The sequence below is a fragment of the Dermacentor andersoni genome, chromosome 11, assembly GCF_023375885.2.
Source record: "Dermacentor andersoni chromosome 11, qqDerAnde1_hic_scaffold, whole genome shotgun sequence".
Taxonomy (NCBI): Eukaryota; Metazoa; Arthropoda; class Arachnida; order Ixodida; family Ixodidae; genus Dermacentor; species Dermacentor andersoni.
Window position 1 is genome coordinate 119,013,815 of NC_092824.1, and position 27,279 is coordinate 119,041,093.

The following is a 27,279-nucleotide window of genomic DNA, read 5'->3' on the forward strand; positions in this document are numbered from 1 at the left end:
GAAAGCATAGCCTTTAGGACCTATATTTTAACTTTAGGGGGCGCCACCCTATGATGCGCGAATTGTTTTCCCACTAAGCGTGAAATACCGTTCGGCTTTATCGTCTTACGCTCTCTCGATGCGAATCAATCCTCGGTTCATTCTGAAAGCTCGCCTTAATAACTCGCTCAATAGATCCGGGTGATGTTTGAATAATCTCGCTGATTAGACACTCTCGCAAATAGGTGGTTTCCAAATCCACGTTTTATAGGGTGGCGCCCTTTAAAGTGCAGATCTTAAAGGCTATGCTTTCGCTTTTTGAATGCGGCGGAAGGAATTTTGAGAGCCAGAAACACGGCAGAGACGTGGCGTTTTTGACAACCACCTATTGAGCCTCGCTCTGGATATGTCGGAAAGATTTATATTGTCTGGCAACTCTGGTCAACTCACGTGCGCGTGAAAATGGCTGCTCTCTTTCGAGGTTCCGACAGCGATTCCGACGATGTTGGCGAGCTTAAATTGAATGAAAGCTATGCCAAGAACTACAACAGGTGGAGAGAGAAAGAAGAACTTCAGAAGTGTTAGTAGTAACACCTCTTTTATTTCTTGGTACCTGCGGCTTATATTGCACCGCGCGTATGTTTACACACGTTTACACTTGTGGGCTAGCCATGTGGTTTGTAGCCTTGGATACGCGTTCTAGTCAAGTTTTTTGACCGTTTACTTGCCTCGGGAAGTTTCACCGCAGTCTTTCATTTATTTTTTCAGTGAAGGACAAATATGGTGAGGACGTCACCTTGGATTGCTCTTCGAGTTCATCGGAATCGGAGGATGAGGACGCAGAGGTAAACGTCAGCTGATCTTCAGGTCGCATTAAATTGCGGACCTCTTAGTGTTGTCTTTTTCTTATATTTGTGTTTTTTTTTTCGTGACAGGAACTCACGCCGGCCCTCGAGAAAAAGTTCTTGGAGACCCTCAGTGCCCTTAAAAGTAAAGACCCGAAGATCTACGACAAGGACACTGTGTTTTTCGAGCCTAAAGGTAGGACACCTCACTTTGTGCCTGGGTTCGGTGTCGCTTCCACACACCGGTGTAACAACACCGTAGAGGCAGCAGCTAGGTGCACTGCAGTTGACTTATTCGTTGTATTAACTGCGCGCGCATCCGAAGATGGACGTGTTCAATACCATTTGGTTCACGAAATTGATTGCTGTTGACTGTCGGAGTCGTAACACTAGTATTTGGACCTATTGCGCTTCAAAGGCACAAACTGAAAGCGTCATGGTGAAAGATGCGGTGACTGTCACAGTGCCTCTGTTCTACATGCAAATTCGGGTGACTCGTCGTGAAGTTTTGGCAGTGCTTTTTCAGCTGTCTATTCCAAGTCTTTTTAAACACGTGCTCGTTGCATTGCGTGAATCTGCTTTTGACCCATGAACTGTATTCCAAGTCGATCATTTTGTTGTGGCGAATAATGATTGGCCCGGATCTTTTTCATTTATCTTTTTAATCATCGGCATCATCACACTGTGCACCATTCTAACAATGTGTCCATATTTCTGTGGGACTGGGTGCAGCCTTACTTTTTTTTTCATAATTTCTGTACATTTTGACTGCGTAGTGTCATCTTCTTTCGGAATGCGCTATATATGTTAGAGTTTGTCTTGCTAGGCTCAGACAACTCAGTACCTGTTTTATGAACACATTGTAGTTCACATATTGTGGAATTTTCGTTTCTTTAGTAGCCACCGTGTGCTTTACTTTAGGGATAAATTGTTTTTGCATTAGGTCACCCTGGTTACTTTTTAACCTTTGGCTTTAACCTTAAATTGGCACCTGGAGAAACTGCTGGAAAAGCAAGACCACTGAGAAGTGTTGTCTATCAGAAGAATTTAGTGGTACCTATAAAAAAAGATGGTGTGTTGCCCATAATGCAAAGCAGTGACATGATAGCTGGCACAGTATTAGGAACTGTAAGTCTTGCACAGTTTCATGTCCTGTCAGTTGGAGTAAACCTTTAGAAATGCACGCCATGTACCTCTTCTTCAGAAGACCAAGTCATCTACATTTCTGGAAGTGGCATACCCTTGTAACAGAGAAGTTGTTGTCTTTTAAGTATGATAGGCACAGCCTTTTTTACCCTGATGTTGCCATAAACTTGAATGTCATTATTACATAGTTGCATCTGACATGAAAATACCTTCACTATGTTGTGATATTGGTGAGAAAAATTTTTATTTACTAATGTGTGCTGCTGGGCTAATTGGTTCATAATTCAAGCTTAAGAATACGTAGTGCTAAGTAAGGAGAGTAAGACACTGACAAGAAGGACGATATTCTTGCTGTATACTGCAATAAAATTACTTGAAAGTTGGCACCTGTCCTGTCCTCCCGTCTTATTTTGAGCTATTCTTAAGCTTGAATTTTAGATTTGCTTCATCTTATTCAATAATTCATTATATTTATGTTCATTTTATTGATGTATGAATGACTATTAAAGATTGCTGGTGGCTGTGGAGCATGATTAATCCTTCTATCCAGTTTCATGTCATTTTCCTTGAAAATGAAGAGCTCCCGATGCATTTGTTTACTGCTTGTATACATTAATTCAATTGTTATGTTTCTGATTAAACTGCACCACTTTTCTTTTTCCTGGTTCGCAGGAGATGCAGATAAAGGTGAGCCAAGTAAGGAAAAGCAAAAGAAGGAAAAGCCCATGTTCCTGAAAGACTATGAAAGAAAGCTGATTGTTGAGAAGCAAGGGTAAGCTCTGCCCAAGGCACTCTTCTTTCTCTTTTTGTCACTGATATCATTTGTCATGCATAAGCATGAGAAAGTGCATAACTCATGTTGTCCACATCGCAGGATTTTACTGGCAGAATTGTCACCAAATCTTTCATTGTGCTTTGAGCAATGTGGTTCAGTCTACTGACACCTACGCAAAACCTTGAAAAGTGATGAGGTGTTGCAATGCACTCAATAAGAGACTGGTGTCTGTTAGTGCATGTGTTCTTTCTTACTCAGTGGTGATCTTAGCTTTTACAACGAACACCAAAACTGTTCAGCTGTGTCATGTTTGTAACAAGAAATTATCATGTTGTCATAATGAGGGCAAAATGATTTAGTGAGCATTTCTTAGGCACTTCTTCATTGTCTATACATGATCATCATCACATCGTGTTCTCCATCTTCATCGCTGGTGGGGACTCATCTTGAGATTGATCTGTGCCTTGAGTGTGATCGGTTCATCACGGCTTCGAGCCATATTAAAGGTTGTGTTAACTGATACGTCACACGTGGTGGAGGTTGCTCCTCAGTCCCCCGTCCTCTGCTTGCCCGTTCTACCTCCTGGAGCAGTGGTGGACCAAAGACGTGGTGGTCCAATCACACTGAAGGCACAAATCAGTCTCAAGATAAGTCCCCACAAACATTGGATATGAAGAACCCAATGTGATGATGATCATGCGCAGACGAAGAAGTGCCTAAGAAATGCCCACAATATATAGGTTAAAGAAAGGACACTCCATCCAGCACAAGACCTGGTGCCTTATTCTTTGAGAGTGACATGGCTAACTGTGATGCATGGCTGACAGGGCACTTGTGGTTCTCACCACAATGCATGACAGTCATAAGCGAAGGTGAGAGAATGGAAGCAAAAGAAGCGCACTGTAGTGCCAACCTGAAAAATCCTGTCCGTGACATCTTATGATGATAATCCGTGCTTCTGACGTTGTGTTCAGCCCAAAATGTTTCGATGTGAATGTAATAACTCACTGTCAATGTAATCGCTAAAGCCCAATATGTATGATGTCATTCAATATGTGTGATGTGTAGCAGCTAAATCTTGTGCATATCGGACATTATTTTACTTTAACCTTTAGACAGTGTCACTTAGGATCATAAAAACTTGAAAATTGAGTTACAGCAGACCTTATAACATTTGAAGGGCTCTGCTAAGTTCTTGCTTGGAGAAACAACGGCAGCCATTGAGTCATACTAACCACGACAAAGCCACTTGAGTCATGGTACATCACCACTCTCTCATCAGAATAGCTACAACATGTGTAAGAGTGTTCATAACAAAGTTTAACTGCCTGTAACTAATGAGTGATATATGGCTACCTTTCTGTTAGCATGTGTGGTGCAGGCTGCACTTGCTAACAAGAACTCCAAATTATTTTTTTAGTTATTGTGTTTAACTTAAAGTTCATGAGCATTGGAAACAATGTTTTGTGTCAAATGTTGAGATGTGTATACATTATAGGAGTGATTTCTACGATTCATTTTCAGTTATACTCTGCTTAAGGTTCATAAATGTTGGGTTGACTGTGTCTCTGTCCAATCTTCGTATTGTTCATTTTGCACTTGTTCATTTTGCACTTCCTGTTTTTTGGTGCAGCGTGCTGTCAGATGAAGAAGATGCCGCAGGACATGCTGACTCGTCAGCACAACATAAGCAGGGCCATTTTGCCACTGCTGCTGAGGAAGAGCAGTTGAAAAGGAGGTCTGCCACTGTTATCTTTCATTAGTAATGTGCTAGTTAATAGTCTAGTATTAATAATATACAAGAGAGCTGCTGAGAAACATACGACTTTAGAGACTGCATGAAAATGTCATGCACAGCCTAACACCAACAAAAGCTGTATTTATAGAGACACAAAGGTTCATATATGCAACAATTCCTTTGCTTTGATTCTATTCATTTTTTAAAGCTTAAGCTTTGGCGAGCTCCCCATTCCTGTCACAGAAGAAGTGTAATGCTTTGTATCTGCACAAAAATGCGCAATTTTCAAAGTTAAGAGATTTAATCGTTTTGATAGTGTTCATGTAAATTATTAGTAACTTTTTTAAGTGATAAGGAACAACTCAAAGCAAAAAAAAAAAAATAAAATAAGAAAGTACCAATAGGGCAGGGCTCCTTAGAAAATGCATGGGGAAGCTTATAATAGGGGCGGACCAACTAATATTTGGACATGGGCCAAGTATAAGTTTGGGGGACGGCCAAGTTGAAATCTAGGCGTGGGCCAACTTAAATTTGGGGTGGGCCAACTTAGATTTGGGGGTGGGTCAGCTTGAAATTTTGGGAGGGGTCAACTTAAATTCGGGGGTTGGGCCAACTTGAAATCTGGGGGTAGGCTAGCTTGAAGTTTGGTGGTGGGACAATTTGAAATTTGGTGGCACGCCAACTTAAAGTTGGGGATGGGCCAAGTTGGAATCTGGGGCTGTACCTACCTAAATTTGCAGTGGGCCAAATTGAAGTTTGGGGGTGGGCCAGCTCACTTCACAGTGGGCTAACTTAAATTTGGGGGTGCCAATTTTAAATTTAGGTGTGGGCCTACTGGAGATTTTGGGGTGGCCAATGTCCAACTGAACGCTGCGGAGCGTCCTTCGCTTGCCCGCAAGGTGTTCATCTTGCGGGCAAGCAAGCGCATTGAGACGCTTGGCGCATTTTCATTCGGCCTTACCAATACGGATTCAGGATGCAGGCGAAAGCTTGTGTGGAGAAGGAACGCGCACATAACACAGGCTTGCGAGAGCAACATGGCATGCCGACAATGCACTCTCCCCTCATGCAATGTCTCATGAATCACTGCAGCAGCTGGGGTTCCCTATTAACCAGTCTGCTCCATTGAAGCGCGCTCGTGCCCGGCATTCCGGCTCAATTGGTACGATTGCAGTGAAGGGTTCGGATGTGGCGAGAAAATCTGACAATTGTCTTCTAAAGCCTAAGTGCTCTTTGCCACCGGAAAGACCATGGGTAGACATGCATAAGCTAGGAACCGTACGCAAGTAAAACTAAGCAAAAACGAAGTCGCAGCTGAGCCAAACAATGCTTACGCTTTAGTAGAGAATTCCCAGAATTTCTGTAGTGTTTATTGGCAGTCATTGTTAGCTGCTGGTATGCTGGCAATAATGAAGGCGTGCTATTGTGCCGGCCACTGATGAAGGGCAAGAACAGTGGAAAATAAAGATGGAAAATTATAAGAACCGTTGCATAATACAACCCCATAATTATGTACCAATAGGCCCATCCTCTGCTTTGCATTGTGTTTAATAAGAGGTTTTCTTTTGGGGAGGGGGAGTAAACTGTTCAGCCAATCATTGAATCAATCAATTAATCTTTATTTCCAACAGAAGTTGTCCAAGGTAGAAAGCAGTTGCAACCACTTGAATGTTGCTGAGGGCCCTCATACATTTTGGCTATAAACTTGCAAATGTAATTTTGTGACTAGAGTAGTAAAGTTTTCTGTTTTGCTTTCAGTTGCAGACGGCAACTTTCTTGTCATTTTACAACATACACTGTTGTGTCAAACTCTCTTGAAGGGCATTTGAGCAGTGTGCCTGACATAGTTCTGGACGCAAGGTTCACACAAGGTTCCTTCCAGCTTATGCTAAACTCTGTTCACTGTCTGCTTAAAAGGTGCTTCTCTTAATGCTGTGCACTGTGCAGCTTCAAGGCTGCCCTCGCAGACTTTGATGACGAGGATGAAGGATCACTGCTGCAGACGGCGAAGCACAGTAAGGCACTACAGGTAAAAGAAACTTATGCCGTAGCTTTGTAGTGCTGAAGCAGTTTGCATTGTAATTATTGAAAAGCTTATGTAATAAAACGCAGTGAAGTCGCTATGAGATCCCTAGTGAACTACCATAATATCTGGAGTCATCATGCTGCCTCAATATATACTCCATCATTCTTTCTTGCAAAATTTGAACTCTGCATGAGATCAGCCACAGCTGCAAAGTGGTGTTGATAACTGATCGAAAACACCCCGTTATTAGCAAAAATCACCAAGTCATGATGGTAACTTGTTTGGAATTCTGTCCTTTTTGTTTTTTCAATTCTTCCTAGACATCTTTCTGATATTTTAAAACTAGTGTGGCTTTAAGTTACCTCCTTCTGGAGCAAGTCAGTGGTCAGCATGTGGAAAGAGAAAACAACCCCCAATTTTCTAAAGTGGTATCGGATCTCAAGATTGTGCTCGACCTAAAAAGTGGCTTTGATGCACCCAGATGGCTCTATTAAATACTTTGGTATGTCTTTAAAAGCAGTAACAAATGGGGCGTATATATCCCCCTTAGGATAAATTAGGGCAAGGAATTGAACCAAAGTCCCTTGAGGAATTTTACCAAAAAGGTTTATGTGTACTTACTTCACTAAGACGTCCCTAAAAGGTTGCTAAGGCTACAAAAAGGCAAACTTGACATTGAGGTGGCTAAAATGTTGCCAAATTTATGGACTTTCTCACTAAGTTACCAATACCATTAAGAGCCCCACAGACCTCGCAATGTCATAGCCTTTTCAGGCACCTCCATATCGTGTTGTAGCAGCTGTAGGCAGCATACTGTTGTTGCTTACTTGTCTGTGTTTTGTGTTCATCTGGGAAGCATGCGCTCGCCATCAGCATGGGACAAGTGCACTTCTCTGGCAGTCATTTACGGAGCATGTCGACTATTTTTCCTATTGGTAATTTGTCCCGATCAGTTTACAAACTTTTTTTTTACTTTTGTACTGAGATACTCGCCGTAGTGGCTCTGTAGCCCTTTCTGCTACTACTGAGTGCAAGGTCATGGGTTCAATTTCCAGTTATGGCGGCTTCATTCTAATGGCGGGGCTGGGATGAAAAAATGCTTGTGTGCCAAGCATTGCAATCATATTAAAGAAACTTCAAGTTGTCAATATTAATTAGGGGCCTTCCGCTGCTGCATTCCTCATAACCTCTCTGTTGCCTTGGAATGTTAAATCTAGTTCATAAAGCATCTGTCAATATTGTACTGGCACAAATGGCATGACACAAATTTCTGAAGTTGTGCCCATTGGATTATGGGGAAGGAGGATTTTAGTGTGTTACATAAGGTGCTTATAAACATATTTGATGAACGTTTATGTGCATCTGCAGATTGTCATGAAAGTTTCCATTTAAAAGCCCACGAATAGCAAAACCTGATGCCACTGCGACGTACTTGCAGAGAAGCAGCATGGTGTCTGCTCATGGACTGAAGATTCACAAGCAGTGCAGTGCCTTCAAATTTCTGTCTATTGCCTATCATTTGTCTTCGGAGTGGCATCTGATATATATTTGACAAACGTTTTCCAGGCATAATGCATGATAACAATTGCAAATTTATTTGTTTAGCATGACACTTTAGGTCTGAGCCCCTTTATGAAGCAGTGCAATCAATTTGTTTTTGTGTCCTGCTTTCTCTATGGCTGTTTTTTTTTTGCATACATTTATTGCATGCATTGTATGATGAAAAAATAACTGATTTATTTATTTATTTATATTGCTGTGGAATCTTGTAATGTAACAGTGCTTTGTCGACTAAATTCAGTCACCTAAGTGCTGTTAGCTTGTTTTTGTGTAGTGTATTCAATGTTTTTCACCATTATTGCGATTCCTAATGCTATTCAACGGGGCAGAATGCTAAAATGCTTGTGTACTTAGACTTAGGTGCATGTTAAGGAACCCCAGGTGGCCAGAATTTGAGTCCTCCTCTACGGTGCCCATCATAACCCATTGTGCAATTTTGGGGGCATTAAACCATCCATTTTAAGAAAATCATAGCTACTTGGGAGCATTAGGTGTCAGTAAAGGAAGCATCTCCAGTTGATGGTGGTAGCTCAAACCAGAATTTTGTATTTAGAAAAAAGCACTAGGGAAATGCACTATATTAGAAGATGCGGCTCATTTCTTGTGTGTCGAGTTTATTCACTGAGAACAATGAATCTACCAACATCCAGCACTGTGTACATCTAGCCATGTGCAAGCTTTTAGTACTGAGGCAGCCCTAAGTAAGAGCAGAGGCTTGAGTCTTCGCCTTCATTTTGTGTTCCAAGCACCAGCACTATTAAGCTCATATTTAGTGTCCCTCAGCTTTGAGCTCTCAATTAATTCGATCTCGCGTTGCAATCGGCTAGCCTCCTGGTTAGCTCAGGTGGTAGAGCAGCCGCCCCCGGAAAAGTGTTGGTCCCGGTTTCGATCCCCACATGAGGACAAATTTTTCTTTAACTGCAAAGGTTTGTTTTTGAAAAACCTGTATGTGTTTCCTTTGTAGCTTCGTACTACTGCAAGTTCGATGGATGTTAATTCTCCCTTTCACTTTCAGCAGCACCATTGCATTCCGCACTTGCGTTTTTGTTCCATTTGTTGTGTACCTGAAGATATGTGTTAACTGTTTCTTAGGCTGAAGCGGAAGAGGAATACAAGAAGTGGCTGAAAGGGGAGGTGGACAAGATTCACCAGAGAAAAGACACTGAGAAATTGGTAAGTGGCAGTCGTGCCGCAATGTTCACTCCATCAGTAATGCATACAGGGTGTTCCAGCAAACACTTTCAAAAATCTTAAGAGTTGCCTGTGGCAGGTATCACAATTCTAGTTCGTGAGCTGCTCTACTAGAAGCGGCAGACAATACTTGCAAAAAAAATTGAGATGCAAAATCGGCTAATTAATAAAAATTCACTAATTATGTTTTTAACTAATTACATTATGGCCCATATTGCAATTTACAAATTCTAGCCATGGAGTTCGCAAGGCGGATCCACTTGGAATGAACTTTCACGCTGACACCAGTTTCGAGATATAAATTCCCGAACTTTGCAGAGAAATGCGTGGCGTTCCAGTTAATTTGTTAACAAAACGTAATTTCATGCACTGAAGCACACAAGTAAGATCATGAAGGCCTAATCGAGGATAAATCTGACATGCAAAAAATAGTGTTTGTTTAGTATCTTTGGACACTGATTTGAAATTTCTGCAAATAAACATTTTACTTGTCTTAGATACTGACCGCCTGATGTGTACGTTCCATTTAAGTTTTGGCATGAAGTAAACACCGAGGTACTTGCACTCTGAGACATTTTTATTGTTGTTTTCAACTTTGTACTGTGTTTGACATTCGAATTTTTTATTGGAAAAATGGAAGAGATTGCATTTAATAATATTCAGATTCATTTGCCAGCATAGACACAGACAGACAGACAGACAATGAACTTTTAATGAGGTCCTGAGGGACTAGCCGGTGGAGACCCGTTGGGGCCCCCGGCTCGCCGCTGGTTGCTCCCATGTCGGAATCGGGAGGCCAAGCCTCTCCGCTCTTTCACGGGCCCTCTGGATGGCCATGGACTGGAGCTTGGGTTGCGTACTAGATATGGCCTCGTCCCAGTCCCGTTCGCTGGTGAGGGACATATCCCGTAACGCAGGACACTGCCAGAGCATATGAGGTAGAGTGCTAACCTCCCCACAATCCGGGCACTGTGGGTCAATTTCTGGATAAATCCTGTTTAAGAAACCTCGCGAGGGATATGACCTCGTCTGAAGCATCCTAAGCGTGATCGATTGTGATCTGCATAGATTTGGATGTGGAGGCGGGAAGCGCCTGCGTTCCTCTTTATAATGGGAGACGATCTCGTGAAAGGTTAATAAGGGGTCGCTGTGGCCGAGCTCCTCCGGATCCAATGTAGCCCCATCGCCGTCGCGGCGCGTTAATTCTCGCGCACGGCGGTGAGCAATTTCATTGGGGTTCGGGCGGTCCGGCAGCACGTTGTCGCCCATGTGAGCTGGGAACCATATAATATAATGCACGGGGTCACAATTAGTTCTGGACTTGTTTTTCAGAATCGCCTCCACCTGTCCCGCAACCATTCCCGTAGCGAAAGCCCTGACGGCCGCGCGTGAGTCAGTGTAGATATACGGCCTTTTTGAATCCTGCATGGCCAGCGCCACCGCCACCTGTTCTGCCACGTCGGCCGTCGCAGCGCCTACCGAGGCCGCAGATAGGAGCTCGCCCTTTTCGCTGACTGCCGTGACCGTGAATTTACCGGAGCGCCCATATTGAGCTGCGTCCACGAAGGCTTCCATGCCGACCGTTTTCTTCAATATCGCCCTGGCACGAGCTGCTCGCCTGCCCGCATTATGTTGCGGGTGAACGTTTCTAGGGAAGGGGCTGACGACGTAGGTCCCTCTGGAGTTCTCGTCCAGCTGAACCACCTCGCTGGGACTGTAACGTGGCTGCAAGCCCGCAGCCTCCAAGAGGCGCCTACCGGCGCTGGAGCCCGAAAGCCTCGTGATCTGCGCCGCTCGTTGCGCCTCTATGAGTTCGAGGGTCGTGTTATGAACGCCGAGCTGCATTAGCCTGTCCGTGCTCGCCGTGATCGGAATACCCAGTACCTTCTTGATGCTCTTGAGCATAGACACAATTTGCCATTTTATGAAAGTCCCTCTGCAAGATTGTTACATCTGATGGTGAATTGATTTCTCTGTACAGAACACAGTCGTCTGCACATAACTTCAAGGGAGTCTGTATGTCGTCTAGAATGTCATTAATATATATGTGGAACAATAGTGGCCCCAGAACTCTGCACTGGGCACTCTGGAATATAGGGTTATGTGTGATGAACTACACCCATTAAGAACGACTCACTATTTACGACCATTTAGATAATTACAAATCCAGGTTTGGGTTTTATTATGTATGCTCAAAGGCGTCAACCTAATATTTAGCAAGTGATGAGCTACTGTGTAAGATGCTTTGTTTAAGTCAAGGAATAGTGCATCTAGTGTTTATTCTTATTGAGAAAGTTACCTATAAAGTGTTGGCATTCAACTAATGGTGTGTTGCATGAGCAACAGTTAGGAAAACCATGCTGTGGGGCAGTGAAAAAGCTAATGGATTCAAGGTATTTAAATAATTGACTATACAATATATGTTCAAAAACCTTGCAGGATACTGAAGTTAAGGATATAGGCTTGTAATTTTCCACCAGTTTCTTGTCTCCTGATTTAAATATTGGATTAGCATGTGCAATTTTCCAGTCTTGTGGAACCAGCCCAGCCTATACTACATTTGAAATATAATACAGAGATAGTTAGCAATAGTGCCGTGACATTTCTTCGTGGCATAGCATGTGCAATTTTCCAGTCTTGTGGAACCAGCCCAGCCTATACAACATTTGAAATATAATACAGAGATAGTTAGCAATAGTGCCGTGACATTTCTTTAGAATATAGCATGGAATTCTGTTGGGACCCATACATTTAGAAGGGTCCAGTTCCCATAAAAGACAGTCGATACCCTGTACATCAATGTTTATTTCAGGCATGCAGTGGTCAAAGGTACAGTTAAGAGAAAGTGATGTGGTCATGTCATTTATTAGTCCCTTCGAAAACACGGGTTTAAAATATAGATTAAACGTTTCAATCTTTTCAACATCAGTCGATTGTCATCAGTGTCATTCGATTTTAGGGCGGGAACTGAAATATTGTCGGTTCTGCTTGTTATATATTTCCAGAAACCCCTAGGTTTCTTTTTTTTTTTCCCAGGTCTGTGTTTAAACGTGCAAAAAATAATTCCTTCGCTTTCTTGATTCCCAGTTTTAGCATCCAAATTTGCATACTTTAAGTGTTGGCGGTTGAGTGGAGTGTTATTACAGCATTTTTTGTATGTGCTTCTAGCTTTCCGGATCAGTCTATGCACTTCAAGGTTAAAGCATGTTTTTCTTTTGCCGCTGGGGTTTTACAGAACATGTTTGTCTAGTAGTCCTAATAATTTGTTGTGAAGGGTGGACCATAAATGCTCTGCATCACTACTCTCGTACAGGTGCTGGAAGGTTGGCAAGTATGATATTAATTCTGCCTGGATGGTGTCAAAATTGCCTTTTTCATGTAAGAATTTTCGCCGTGGTTGTTGCACCAGTATTGGAACCACTGAAATGTTTTTGTAATGACTGCGTTGTGTTGCATTGAGATTTTGCTTACAATGTTGAGGTCATTACAAAGGACAAGATCTAATGTAGCCTGTTGTCTAATAGGAACAAGTACATATTGGGTTAAATTGTTTAAAATAATTAGTTTGTAAAAAATTGTATTGATTTGTGATTTGTTAGTTATTGGGCTGTCTGTAGTTCAAGTTATGTCTGAGAGATTAAAATTGCCTGCCCAGAAAAGCAGTATCGGAGAGCACTGATAAAATGTCAGCAAGGTTTTGAATTGGGGTTTCATTACTATCGGGTGGGTGGTAAAAGGATCCGAATACTAGCTTGTACCTCTTTGAGAGGTGCACTTGACACCATACTGATTCTGCATCGTTGTTAAAACGAAGTACTTCACTAGGCAAATCGTTTGCCATTAAAATAAAAACACCTCCACTGTGCCGGTGCCTTTCTTTGCGGTAGGCAGCAAACCCCGGTGGAAATGCTTCGCTCTTCGTGATACTCTTATCTAACCACGACTCGTTGCCTAGTACAACGTGCGGCTGCACAGTTGAAACCATTGAGGCAAAATAATCCGTCTTATTTTTGATGCTTCTGCAGTTAACTAAAAGTACGGAAAATCATTTAGGTCCAGCCAAGCCGTTCATGTCAGTTCTAGGTGATTTATCATGTGCATGTCATTCTCCATCATTCAAATGTGCAGACGCTCACAGTAGAACAGGTTGGTGCATTTTGTAGTCCCATGTAGTCGCTGTTTATAATTGCCTCGTCATATCTTAGGCATACACGGAATTCTTTGCGTTTTTCTTTTGTGTAATTCCAGAGAAGAAGCCATTTTTCCCGGACAGAGTGCTTAAAGTCTTCAGAGACACTGAGACTCTTGTCTTTAAATTTGCGTGCATTTTGTAGCACACTCCCTCATGCTTTCCAGCTCGAAAAGTTCACTACAATCGGCTAGTTTTTCCCTTCCCAGTATGCTCCCACTCGATGCGCCCTTTCAGTAAGTATGTTTATTTACCCTCAGCACCGAAGCGAGCTTTAGGTTGTCTTGGCAGATGCTTTTGACTAGTTCTTCAGAGGTTTGCTGTGTTTCCTTTGGGTCGTTGTCACGGATGCTAAAAAGGACCATATTTCGTCTCCAGCTCCTGTTTTCAAGATCATCCTGTCTAGCCTCAAGCTTCCACTCTGATTCCCTGACTTGTGAAATACGATTTTCAAGAAGGGTAGTCTTCGTAAACACTCTGTCAATTTTATTTTTGAAGTATGGTTGTTTGGACTAGTTGGTTAGATACAGCAATGGGAGTCATAGTGCTGGAAAACATGGACAAGAGCGAGAGAACAGGACGAGCACTCGTCCTGTTGTGTCGCTCTTGTCCGTGTCTTCCAGCGCTATGACCCCCATTGCTGTTCCTTTTCGAGTTCTATATAGTTTGTTTCAGTGGCTGTTAGTTTTGTCAAAATGGTCGCCTGGTCTGCCTGTAGCTGTGCGAGTACATGTGCGATTTTCTCAGAGCATTCAACTTCCGCTTTTGTCATGGGACTAGGGTTTAGCTCTATGTCTATTACAATGCATATCTTTTACTGCCCCCAAGGGCACAAATCACCACAGGCATGTCTGAAATAGCTCTGAAGGCCTGCCACTACACTTATTAGGCGTATCGGTGCACATACTGTGATAGGAGACGGTGTGTGCCCGCGTTTATAATTAAGGCATACATACCATGTTGCTTGACAGTTGCTTCTTCCCACTCATAGTATGCTTCACTGCAATGCTTCGCGTTTGCTTCGTAGCCATTAGCGAGGATTACAAAGGCAGAGTCGGCGCCATTGCCAGCAGTGGCGAATTGTTTTAATTAATAACGTGGCACTGAACAGCAACAGGCTTGTTAGCGAACATCGCAGTAGCTAGGTCTAGTGTTGCTGCGGTGGTGGCTACGGCTGCCAGCAGATCTGCGTTCGAAAGCACCGGTTTGTGGTGGTGAGATAATAAAAATGGCGGTGGTGATGGCTTCAATTAATGCCATTTTGGACCTGTGGTCATGGAAAAAAGACTGGAAAATCAGACGGTGAAGGTTTTTTTTGCATCCGAAATTTCAGACGTTCTTATACATTGACTCTATGGGGTACGTGGTGGTGCTATGCAGTCGTCCGAATTACCGGGCATGTCTGAAAAATTGGGCGTTTGGAAAATCGGTCGTTGACTGTATTTATTTTCCGGAATTTCAAATACTTCGAATAGTAAATGTTCAGTGCTAATCGAATCGAATAAACAAACACTATTCAAAAAATACTCAAAAGTTCCAATCTCAAATACTCAAATATTCCAATAGAATATGAAAAAATTTGCAAATGTGCCATGGCTTAACTAAAGATGGTGCATTATTTCAGTATGCCATTTAAATACCTTGCAACAATGTAAATGCACTCTTGGGTATTTAGAATAAATTGAGGTCATTCACATATGGGGATGCAGAATCGTCGCTTGCAATAGGTATGTTACAAGTACTTGGTGTCAGATTGGGGAAACGTTTCCACGACCGTCGAGTTTGCTGCATGGTAGTGATACAATTCCTTTGAGTCAATAGTTTCGGAACTTCAAAGGCCATCAACAAGATAGCCATTGAAAAGTGCCCACATGACTCGTGTATTACTATCACCTTTGCAAATTCAAGATCTCTGTTTTTGTGCCTGCCTTCTTCTGTGTCAAATTTCTGGCTTTGAATTCTTTTGCCTAAATGAATGTGAACCAACTCTGCAATCTTTCTGCACTTCTTTCAAACCTGTATTCTGTAGTTCTTTTGAGGCTCATGACATGGCACTTTCTGCTGCACTTTCAGGGCTATCTGCACGACTACTGGAATAGCAGCAACTTGGACAAGGCTGAGGATTTCCTTCGTGACTACATTCTCAACAAGCGCTACCTGGAGAGGAGCAGTTTGCTGGCAGCCAAGCTCAACGATGAAGAGGATCTGAGTGCAGACGAAGCGACTCTTCAGGAACAGGAGATGTTTGAGCACAAGTTCAACTACCGCTTTGAAGAACCAGACTCTGAATTTGTGAGTGGCATGTTTTGTTCTTTTTTGGTGAATCTCATGAGAAGCTTTATTGCACCACCACTGCTGTGAAGAACGCAAGTAGTAGCTGTCCTTAAAGGCCAACGGCAACGAAATTTCACTTGGGCTAAATTTACTATAAATGCCCAGCGTGTACTCTCAAAGTAATTGTGGCAAAGCCGCAGGGCTCGTAATTGCCTAATTTTGTTATCAGCAGCTATTAAACATGCAGACAATGCGTGCACCTGGTGGCATAGCGGTAGTGATGTGAATGTGGCGAATATTGAAAAAACCGTATGCAACTGTTGATCTCTCAGTTGCGTCTAGGCATCCAGGCACAATGCTCGCTGGTCATTTACAAGTTGACGGGCATCTCACTCGGCGTGCAATCTTCCTGTTGCAAGAATGCTAATGCATTGCTTGGCCGTTGGGTGCTGGAACACGAACGATGGCTGTGGAGTACACAACGCTGAGTAGAGGAAGGCTAAACACATCTTTGCTGTCCAAGCTTTCAGAGTGCAAGCGTGCACCGCGGCACAGCAGGCAAGTGTGACGCGGACAAGCCAACGCACACAAAACATGTAGACTTCACTTGGCGAAGCTGCAGAAGCTACATTTCAACAACACATTCAGTTAACCATCAAGAGCTGCTTGGCAAGAGTTTTCTTCATGGGGCTATATGTACTATAAACCGCGATGGCACACCAAAACCAAAGGTAAGTTGTATTCAGGGGCGATATTCTTGAGCAGTAATTTCTGTTAGTGTATCATCTTCAAACCATTCTGTGCATATCTATATTGGACGCATCGAAGTAGACTAATGAAAGCCTTTCTGACACACCACCAGAAACGAGCAGGAACCGCATGCTGCATTTATCACGAAGGAGAACGCGACACAGCAGCCGTAGTGTAGATGTGGCAGCAAGCGACGCAAGAATGTAATGCCACCAGAGCGAAAGGACGAGGCTTTATCACGGTAGCAGTCCAGCCGTTCTGGCTGCGAGCTCGTGCACACTCGGTGCTGAGCCACTCTAGCCTGGCCATGCCAAACCTCAGCTGCTTATCATCGTTTACTACAAATGGCAGGGGTTGTCTGATCGGTCAGCGAGTCCAGTGTTTCCAGCGTGCCAGGCAGCGACTGAAGTTGGATACGTCACGCCGGAGACGCTAAGACCGATGAAATTTTACTGTGCGCTTCAAACGTGACCCATAGCAGCGGGATAATCAGTTGTTGCCGCAACGCAAGCACAGAAGTGCACAACGGGGAGCACTTTGTTTGTCAAAGGCATAAATGCAACATGGTCACTTCTGTGTTAAGCGTTACTATATCTACACCTTTAGGTTAGCCACCCCAATGCACTCTTCAAGCGGAGGCAGAATGCATCGAGGCTCTGCTGTTGAATGCAGAGAACCAGATAGAGAAAAGGGGCTGGACTCGGAGAATACTCTGCATTAAAAGAACATCGCGGACATGCAATGGCATTGGCACAGCACACAAAGAAGCTAGCAAAGTATACTAGCTCTGTGGCTAGCACACATGCGGGACGTGTTCGCTGATCCACAGAAACAGTATACAGGCTAGGGAAGCAGTCTACCTGGGTGCTGGTTCTCTACAATTTGAATGCAGTAAATGCTCGTTAAATCACCACTTGTTCATTCGAAATTTCAGATAATTCGAAGTAGCCACCGCGGTCCGTCCAACAATTTATTGAAAGCAATGTGTAACACATCCCGCTAATTCACACCGAAATCTGCACCGCTACCGATAATTCTAAATCCACGCAATCGTGGATGGGGTGAGCGCTAGTGCACGGGAGTACGGAGCCACGCAGCGTTGCTCTTTCCGTCTGTGGCCGTCTGTCACAGGTTCGTTCTCTCTCTCTCTGTCTCAAGATAAAAACGCAGACAGGGTGCTGCGTGTTCCTTTTTTAGTATTATATATTGCGATAGCAATATTATAGACACTACAGGTGCATTTCTGCCGTCGGCATGGGTGTCACCGTCACCGTGAGGTTCCGTATAAAGTCCAAGGGCGACAACACCGTCGCCGCACCCCTAAGCTTCAGCTGCGAGTGAAAGCGTGCGATGGGAGCTGACGATCGCGGCTCACTCTCGCCCGCGCGAAAAGTACGAATGCGAAGAGAATCGCTCCGTGTTATCTCGCACGCGAGGCACCCAATGTTGCGAGGCACCTGGAGAGGGGCTTCTCTCCGGCTGCAACTGCGCATGTGCCGGATGCGCGCGGTTGCGTGGTCGTATCTTGAGAGCAATCTCCGTTGGAGATAGAGTATAGTTGCCTTGGCGGCTCGTAGCTTTGTGCGTGTGGTTTGTTCTTGGTGCTCACTGCGCTGAAGCGATAGACAGCACGAATATACAGAGTGTTTTAGCAAACACTTTCCAAATCTTTAAAGGTTGCCTGTGGCAGGTATCGCAATTCTAGTTCGTGAGCTGGTCTACTCGAAGTGGCGGACAATGCTTGAAAAAAAAAACTGAGATGCAAAATCGTCTAATTAAGAAAAATTCACTAATTAAGCTTTTAACTAATTACATTATGGCCCATATTGCAATTTACAAATTCTAGCCGTGGAGTTTGCAAGGTGGATCCACTTGGAACGAATTTTCAAGATGACACCAGTTTCGAGATATAAATTCCCTAACTTTGCGGAGAAATGCATTGGCATTCCAGTTAATTTGTTAACAAAACGTCGTTTCATGCACTGAAACACACAACTGGAACGCCAATGCATTTCTCCGCAATGTTCGGGAATTTGTCTTGAAACTGGTGTCGTCCTGAGAATTCGTTCCAAGTGGATCTGCCTTGCGAAGTCCACTGCTAGAATTTGTAAATTGCAATATGGGTCATAAGATAATTAGCTAATTATTGTTAATTAGTCGATTTTGTATATCAATTTTTTTTGCAAGTAGTGTCCACCGCTTCGAGTAGACCGGCTCATAAACTAGAATTGTGCTATCTGCCACAGGCAACCTTTAAAATTTTTTGAAAGTGTTCACTGAAACATCCTGTATGTGTCACTTCGCTTGCTGTTGTTGCCACGTTTCCTCACGCCAATGTTTTGACGTTTTGACAGCAAGTGTCCGTAGTCATCGGGTGTGATGTGTTCATGTTTGCAGTGCGCGCTGGCACCATGCTTAGTATATTAGTTAGCAAGCGAAGGTTTTCAAGTTGATACGGCTGATAAAAGTACCATCCTTACTTCATACGGCTGTCTGCTAATTCGCTATCGTATTGATGCTTTGCCTTTCGGGCGAAACTGCCTCTTTTTTTCTTTCTTTTTTCATGTTACATCTTGAAGGCTATGCTCTATCTACGAGGTCTTCTGCCGAGAAGCGGCACCAGGTAATATCTATAACACGGCGGCCACGACGTTTATCGGCGCTCGCAGTACCAAAAAGCATAGTCTTTGAGATTCGTGGCTATTACTCAAAGGAAAGCATTGCTGGGATACGCGTTTGGATGCCACCTATGCGTATAGTGGAACTCAACAATGTGCAACCGGTGCATCTACGAAAGTAGAACAGAGACCAACGTCGCAGCAGGTTGTGATGCATTTCAAGAGTGCATTTTAGGAAGCAAGCTCCTCTTCCTGCGGTGAGCATCGGTGCGTGGCCAGCCATGCTACGGCGCTTGCGTTGCGCCTGCCAAAATGCCGTCTCCCTTCAGACTAAGATGCGCGCCGTCGTCTGTTCTCTTTGGAGCATGTGCAGAACGATCCCCGGCCAACCCGCGCACTACTTTGAACTAAAGCCCCTTAAACTTCATAAAGTAGCAACGCTCATCTCCTCCGCCTTCACTCTTCCTCATATTTCCTCTTTCAGGCTCCCTCCCCGACTGTGGCACCACCTACACCGCTCAAGCGTAGCAGACCTTTCGCAGAGTGAATGCACGCATAGCAAGGCGGTGTGCTTTAGGCATTCGCATTGGTTTCCTAGCTCCGAGTAACTTCGTGTACAGCATAGAATTTCTATACGGACGGTTATACAAATTCAGTGACGGCAGCTTTCTTTCCTGTTTTGATAATTTTTTATTTTTAATGTATCTGAACGAGCGCTAACGCTGTGCCATGACGATTCCAAATGTATCGCATGCGCTACAATTAGGTACGCAACATTTGTCAAGAGAGTGTCGCAAGATGCTCTTGCGAATGGTTGTAAATAACACATTTATGTTTAATAACAATTTTCGTGGCATGCCCGCAGAATTCAAGTTAACGAGCTTTTACTGTAGTATGTAACCTCAACATCCTGACCTCCAGCAAGCCCTGAGTAGCCTAAATAATCCACCCCGTCCTTACCATGTGAATTTGCGGCGTGTATCGGCTATGACGTACAAAGGCCGACAGAGGGCATGAACGATGGCTGCTCTGAAGGTTCGAAAAAGTATTACAAGCTACAGTGCCGCCAACGTGCATGCTTGCCAATCTTCTAAGCACGCGCAAGGACTCAGAGGTGGGCGATGGTGCAATTATGTTTCTCGTGCCTCAAAGTCGACAGAAATACGTGTGGCCGATCATCGAGTCGGGATTCTGCGTATATAGAATATGAAATCAGTTTTTTAGCATTCGTTCGCGAAGTGGTAATGCTGTAAAGCACTTCATTCAGGCTCAAGCAAGTGCATTATTTTTTTTCAGTTTAGTTACTGGTGAATAACATTTCATCGTGCGTTAGCTCGTCTGTTCACGAAAGGGCTTACTTGTCGCGATCCGAGTTGCACTAAGGTGCGTGCATTGAGGACAATTGCGCTTACTCCGAAATAACCTTTGCGAGATATGACTTTAATGAAGTGATGACCGCACGAAAAATTGCAGCGCTATGACAAGGCCAGAATTGCGGTAAGTGAAATAATGCAGTCGTTGAATTGAGGCACCATTTGTTGTCTCATTACGTGTGTCTCAAAGACATAGTGGTCGAACGAGCTAACAGTTGAACGAACGAGTAAGCGAATGACGACTAAACCAGCCAGTGAACGAGCAGGTGACCGCATGTTTTCTTTGCGAGTGCTCCACCGCTGCATCTTGACCTACACACACACTTTAAAGCTGACACGAATTAACACGTACGTCTCAAAGACTTATGATGCTGTCATTCGGCGACAAACGTGGTTTCGGGAGAGCACGCATACTTTTCCTTTGTATTGCAAATCCACCGGGTGACCGCCAATGACAAACACGAACAAAAGAGCCAAACGAAGCTATTCGCTCTAAAGAAGGCTAGTTAGTAACCACAAAATACAGAGAGTTGCTTTCCTAAGATGATGAACATATAAGGGGTTCCAGCAAGTATGGATGCGAGCACAAGTAAAAAGAAACGTTGTCCTGTCAGTTTTTTTTTACTTGTGCTCGCATTCGTACTTGGTGGAACCCCTTATACGTTCACCTTGCACCAACTGGCCCAGCAAACCACATTCCTAAGATGAGTTTTCACACTCGAGCCCCAAATTTTGTCAAAAGGAATGCGCTGAATCCTAAAGGTTTCGTAATCGCGTTTTCGCATGCAGCCTCGTGTGCCCGCGAATTCAAGCCTATTGGCGTACAATATGATTATGCGCACCACAAATGACCGTACTACTTATATAAACAAAGTACCTGTACTATACAGTCGCCGACCGTTTATTCGGACCTCACGGGGACTGCGAAAATGTCCGAATAAACAGGTGTCCGAAAAAACAGATTAAGAAAAAAAATTAAATCCTTTATTTCCACGCACTTATTCGGGCTCGGCAGTAGGCTTGGAAGAAATCGTGAATGCGCCGTTGCACGCTGTTCCGTTTACGCGCAATCAGATAAGCCTGAATCTCGGAGAGGGTCGTACGGTCACTATTAGCGGCTGAAAGCACAGTCACTGCTTGTACAGGCTCCGCATGCGACGGCAGCGTAGCACATGGTGCGTCATCTTCCGACTCAGAGTCGTCGTCCGACGGTGCAGCAGAAACCTGACGAATGATCTCGCCGTCGTCGAGTTCTGCGCATGTCAGCACCTATGAAACTGTCAAATGAGACTGTGTCCGGAATCGCAATGCAACCACTGCGCAGGTCTCGGCAGAACATTTTCCGCGTCAGTAGGGAGCACATCGGAAGGCGACAAGTCTTAGGCCTCCCGGCACCCGCTTGCCGGCATTCCCCAGCGCAGACTGCGCGGGCACTGTCGGCGCCATTAGACCCTTGACGCGATGTTTACGTATGCCGCGTTGGCTCACCGAAACCTCGACACAGCACACAAAGCAAACACCACCGTGCCGACACCAGTCGCACAAACGAAAAACGCGGCCTGCTCGCAGCGTCTTGCGCGAAGAAACAAATCAGCTGCTGGATTGTCTTGACATGGCTTACTAAACTGAAACCGGAACTGCTGCAGAGCCACTCTATCTAACCAAGCAGAAACGATGATGATGAGCGGGGATTTCCAGTAGCGCCACTTCGTGGGGCAGCAAGGAAGCTCCGTGCAAAACAAAAATGGCGTTCAGCAAGTCGAACCATGCACCGATCAGAGTCGGTGCATGGTGCTCTCGACCGAGTTGGCTCAAGGAGTGTCCGAAAAATCAGACGAGAGGTTGCAAGGTGTCCGAACTTTCGGCAGTTGTTATACATTATGGTCTATGGGAAGAATGGCGGTGCCGCGAGGCTGACCGAATAATCGGGCATGTCCGAATTTTCGGAGTCCGGAAAATCGGTCGGCGACTGTACTATGTCACTATACTATGAGAGACTCGCAACTACCTCGTATAGTCGTGTGGAAAATGTTGGTCTGAAGTTCTCCCTCCCATTTCGATGAATCCATGTCTTTCTTCCTAACCCGTAACGCTTACCGGATGGTATTGAGACGAGCTTCTTGTCTTTGCTGAAACTATTTTGGTATGCGAAGGCGCAGCAGGTTATGATGATAGAAAATGCCCTGCAGAGGCATCACACTTGCCACAACAGTTCAAGGCATTCGCCAACCAAAACAACACAGAAGAGCAATGGCGCCAACATGTGCTTCTCACCACTCCGCAGAGGCTTCTCAAGCAAAAATGGTGCTGAAGTGTGACTGTAAACAAATGAAGCCGGCACGAGGACCCATGTGATGCCATTAGGCCAATGGCGATGCGGCGTCGGCCTCGACCAGAGCGTGCGAGAAGGGGGCGGCATTCTTCAAAGCGCGGTGCTACTTTACGAAGTTTAAGGGGCTTTGAACGGCTGACTGCCACCGTTGGCAAAGTGGCGTGGGCACCTTTTTTTCCCGTGCCATGCATTGTGGGTCGGCACAGTCAGCGCGACGAACGTGTGAGTTGGAGTAAGAGCCACCTTGACATCATGCATGTTGGGCCGCGTTGGTTGCGTCCAGTTAAGTTGGATGCATCCGTGCTGCGAACTATAGACGTTCTTGCCAACATGACGTAGCGTGTGCGCGCGCGCTGACGCTACGTCGGGTTATATACGCACCTTAATCGAGCGATTTTCTTCCGACTTTCATTACTTTGAATTTTGTATAATTAGAATTTTCGTGGCATGCCCCCGGAATTCAAATTAACTAGCTTTTACTGTAGTATGTAACCTCTGGCGACTGCTCTTTTTTTTTTTTTTCAGTTTCAGCATTGAAAACATTGATTTTTGCAAGCGTTTTGTGAAGTACCCACTCACATTTCCAGCATAATATTTTCTACAGAGGCTACTGTATGTCTAAATTAGCTTAAACGAAGCTTTTTACATGGTCCATTATTTTCGTTGCAGTTGGCCTTTAAAGGGAAGCTGAAACGGTTTTCAATTTCCATGAATTGCTGGGATTGGGAAGAACAGACCTAATAATTTACGGTTCCGAAATTTTTTTCTTCGTTTTACTAATATAAGGGGCGGAAATCGCTTTCTAAATCACCCCCGTGGACACGCCCCCATCGCTTCCCGGAGCGCCGCGTGAGGTGGTTGCCAGAGGAGAGAACCGGCGAGAGTGACGTCATTCGCGGGGACCGAGCTGCCGGACCGGCTTGCTGGCATGTGCTGGCATGTCTCTTTCCGTCCTGCGTTTTACTGAACGACGCTACGAGAGATCTGCCGCCGCTCACGTTTGTTTTCTTTTGGGATTTTCGTAAACTGTTGTTTCCTTCTGTGCTGCGTGACTGCCTACAGCCAAGGGCGCCCAACATGCGCTGGTTCTGTGCAGCATTCGGCTGCGCGAACACAGGCGGGCGAGACAATGTGGTGTCTCACAGGTTCCCGAAGGACAGGAAGCTTGCAGCGCAGTGGGTCCGTGCGGTGAGGAGAGATAAGTTCGTGCCGACGAAATCAACTGTGCTGTGCTCGGACCATTTCCGCGATAGCCGGATAGCCTTACGACAAATGCAGAAACGCGTTGTTGCTAGCGTTGCTATACTCCGTTTCATACATCAGGTGCAACCCTGGGGAGGCTTGAGATACTTCTTGCAGTGGCTGCGTTCGCACTTAGAAAAAGTTCGGTGTTTCTTGACCCGATTTTTGAGAAAATTTTCCATATATATGCTCAGTTCTGAATGAAAAAAAAAAAGAATTTACCCATAGAAACAATCTGTGTACTTATGCGGCTGCTAACACGTTCTTTTAAAACAATTTTCTTTTCGGCATTTTTAATTGCAGCCCGTCGCGGCAGCTTCACGTGCATGCTCGCGCGAGCAAACGCTGCTGGTACACTGCGAAGCATAGACGGAAACGCGCGCAGTAATAAATTTTGGTGACCGGACTTTGTGCATAGCTTCCACAGCGTTGCACCTGAGGTATGAAATGGAGTATATAGGCTTGCCTAGTGACGTTCGACGTACGGTTGCAGTTATCGTGTTTACCACAAGGCGGTGTTAAAACTGCCTAATATCTTTATGTCAACACTAGCATGGAGCACGCATACCGATTCTTGATCGAGCCACAATCGCAAAGTCGTCAAACCATAGTATGAATATTGCACACATAATACCTCTCGCCATCTCTGGATGTGTATGATAAGCAACTTCCATGACTGTACCTCGCAGCACTGCATGTGCGCGCTTTGAAACGCGGCACTTATGTTCGCGATCGTGTATCAACACTCAAAAAAACACGAGACTTTAGACAAGCAGCGGCAAGGTGCTTGACATCGCGGAATTGCACCCATGTTTACAATCTAATGAGAAGTTAGTGCTTCGACATTCTTCCAGCAGCAAGTTCCCAGTGACACTGTAGCGCATTTTTTCTCTCGTCATTGGAACGTGCAGCTACATGAAAAAAAATACATACGTACCAGCTAAGATTTCCAACGCGCGAGAAGGTGCATACATCGCTCTCGCTGTTGGCACACTCAACATCGTCGTTGCCGCCATCATTTTTCGTATCGGCTGTCGGTTCGAACATGTACGGCGAAAATACAATCTGTCCGAGACAGCGAGAACGTTCCATAATGCTTACAACTCAGCTATGAAGCCAGAACAGAACAGCGTGCTACACTCTGAAACGACGGCGCCGACCGGCGACTGCCGCGAATGACGTCACAGCGGCCCCAACCAATCACGGCCAACAGCGGCGTTCGCGCGATGCCCTGAGGCGCTGGTGCGCGTTTTCTTGAAAAAACAGCCGCATGCGTTTGTTTCCGCCCTTTTTGAACCAGATATTCGTGTTCAGGGGACTCAAAACTGTAGAATGCCGCTGAGAACTCATTTTTTTTAAAAAGTGTTTCAGCTTCCCTTTAATGAGCCAAATTGATACCAGCAGGGTATACTAGGTACTAATGCCAGTAGGGTACTGTTATTTTACAGGTGTCTGATATACCGTCGAATCTTGTTAATTCAAACACTCTTAATTTGAAATTGCAGTGCATTCAAATTGATGCTGTGGTCCCGTCAAAGTTACGTGTATGCCAATGGGCGAAAACGCCTGGTAATTTGAGTGCGCAACCATTTGTGACTGTTAATTCGAACATACTGTGCTCCAACAATGCTCTCAGCAGCGTGCCAAATCACGCAGCAGTGCCCCGGACCAGCATTGCTCTGACCCTGCCATAGAGGAAAAGCTTAGGAGATACGCCTTAACGCTGCACGCAAGGTTCCATATAAAGGCCGAGTGCGATAACACCGTCACTGTGCACCCTACGCTGTATGTGTGAGTAAAAGCGTGCGAGGGGAGCCGATGATCGTGGCTCAATATTGCCCACGCGAAAGAGATGGAGCGGGGAGAAAGCGCACTGTCTACTATCATATGCGAGGCACCCAACGTTGTGAGGCACCGGGGAGGTTGACGTTCTGTTCTGGCTGCAACTGCGCATCTGGCAGGTGCACGCAGACATGCAGCCATATCTTGAGAGCGATCTGTGTTGGGGGCAGAGTCTAGGTGCGTTGGTGGCTCGTACATTTGTGCGTGCTGTGTGTTCTCAGCGCTCACTTTTCATTAGCGATAGACAGCGCCAATCTCACTTTGCTTGTTGCTGCTGCCACCGTGTTTCCTCGTGCCAGCATTTTGACAGCGAGCTTCCACAGTCATTGAGTGAGATGTGTTCATGTTTGCTAGTATGCACGTGACACCATGCTTGTTAATTTAGTTAGTAAGCAAGTGTTTACAAGTTTATACGGCCAATAAAGCTACTCTCCTTGCTTCATATAGTTGTCCACTAATTTGCTATTGCAATCGATGCTTCGCCTTTCAAGCGGAACTGTGATTTTCTTTTATACTGGCGACTCTAATCTGAGACGTCCCGATGGAAAGGTTGTCAGAGACAATGTGCCACATCCGATTCATACAAGGACGCGAAGGCGACACCCAGTACTTCACTCTCCTTTTGAATGCGGCGATGCCGTAACAGAAGGGAGCGCACCAACATGGTTGTGATCAGTGGCAACGACTTCGTCATCTTCATAAGACATTACGCATTAAAAATGCAGGACGAAAAACGTAACTGCTGTGCCGATCTCTCAGTAGACAAAGGAAAAAGCACGCAAACACACGAGCACGGAGATGGAAGCAGCGGCGGAGGCCCAGTCCGGCTTCGGCAACTTCGCTGTGGCAGTCTTAAGCTGGAACAGCATGGCGACGCGCAGCAAACGCCCGCGTTGCTGCTGATGCGCGAGCACCCGTACGAAAAAAAGGAGCGGCGCCTTCGCGCCGCATTTTCTGGGTTGCCAAACAACCTAACTCCCAATGACATGAATTGTCTTTTTTACTGCATATATTATATGCCCTTAAACTTACAGAACATTACAGTAAAAACAGTCCTCGGGTAATTAGACAGCGACATTTTTTCCAAAGTGTATTTATCAAGCTTCATTTCAAACAGCAAGATTGTAGAATTGTGTGCGAAACTGGAACTATGTACCTTCCGCATCGCAGTTGAACGTGTTTCCTTCAACGTGCGCGCCAGTTCTGCCGAGAAAAAAAAAAATCCCAATGAGGTTCCGTCGAGATGCGTAAAGCCCCTTGAGATGTGCAGAGAGCAAGGGCATCTGGTGGCAAAACCAAAACTCCACGTGACTTATCTGAACACTTACTGGCGGACGCGCCACATGAGGCGTTTTTTCCTACTCCGAGCAGCAGCACGCGGTGGTGCGATTTCATGATG

At 44.9% G+C, this 27,279-nt stretch overlaps 1 protein-coding gene across 1 annotated transcript in view; it reads left to right on the plus strand.

Moving 5' to 3' along the window:
- The first annotated feature begins 384 nt into the window (after window positions 1-384).
- LOC126539312 (protein KRI1 homolog) overlaps window positions 385-27,279 on the plus strand; it is a 51,268-nt gene continuing 24,373 nt past the window's right edge. The window contains exons 1-8 of the mRNA XM_050186089.3: window positions 385-559; window positions 748-824; window positions 915-1,020; window positions 2,643-2,742; window positions 4,379-4,483; window positions 6,431-6,512; window positions 9,162-9,242; window positions 15,523-15,741. Of these exons, the coding sequence (XP_050042046.1) occupies window positions 442-559; window positions 748-824; window positions 915-1,020; window positions 2,643-2,742; window positions 4,379-4,483; window positions 6,431-6,512; window positions 9,162-9,242; window positions 15,523-15,741 (888 nt within the window). The 5' untranslated portion in view covers window positions 385-441. The remainder of the gene's footprint in view (window positions 560-747; window positions 825-914; window positions 1,021-2,642; window positions 2,743-4,378; window positions 4,484-6,430; window positions 6,513-9,161; window positions 9,243-15,522; window positions 15,742-27,279) is intronic.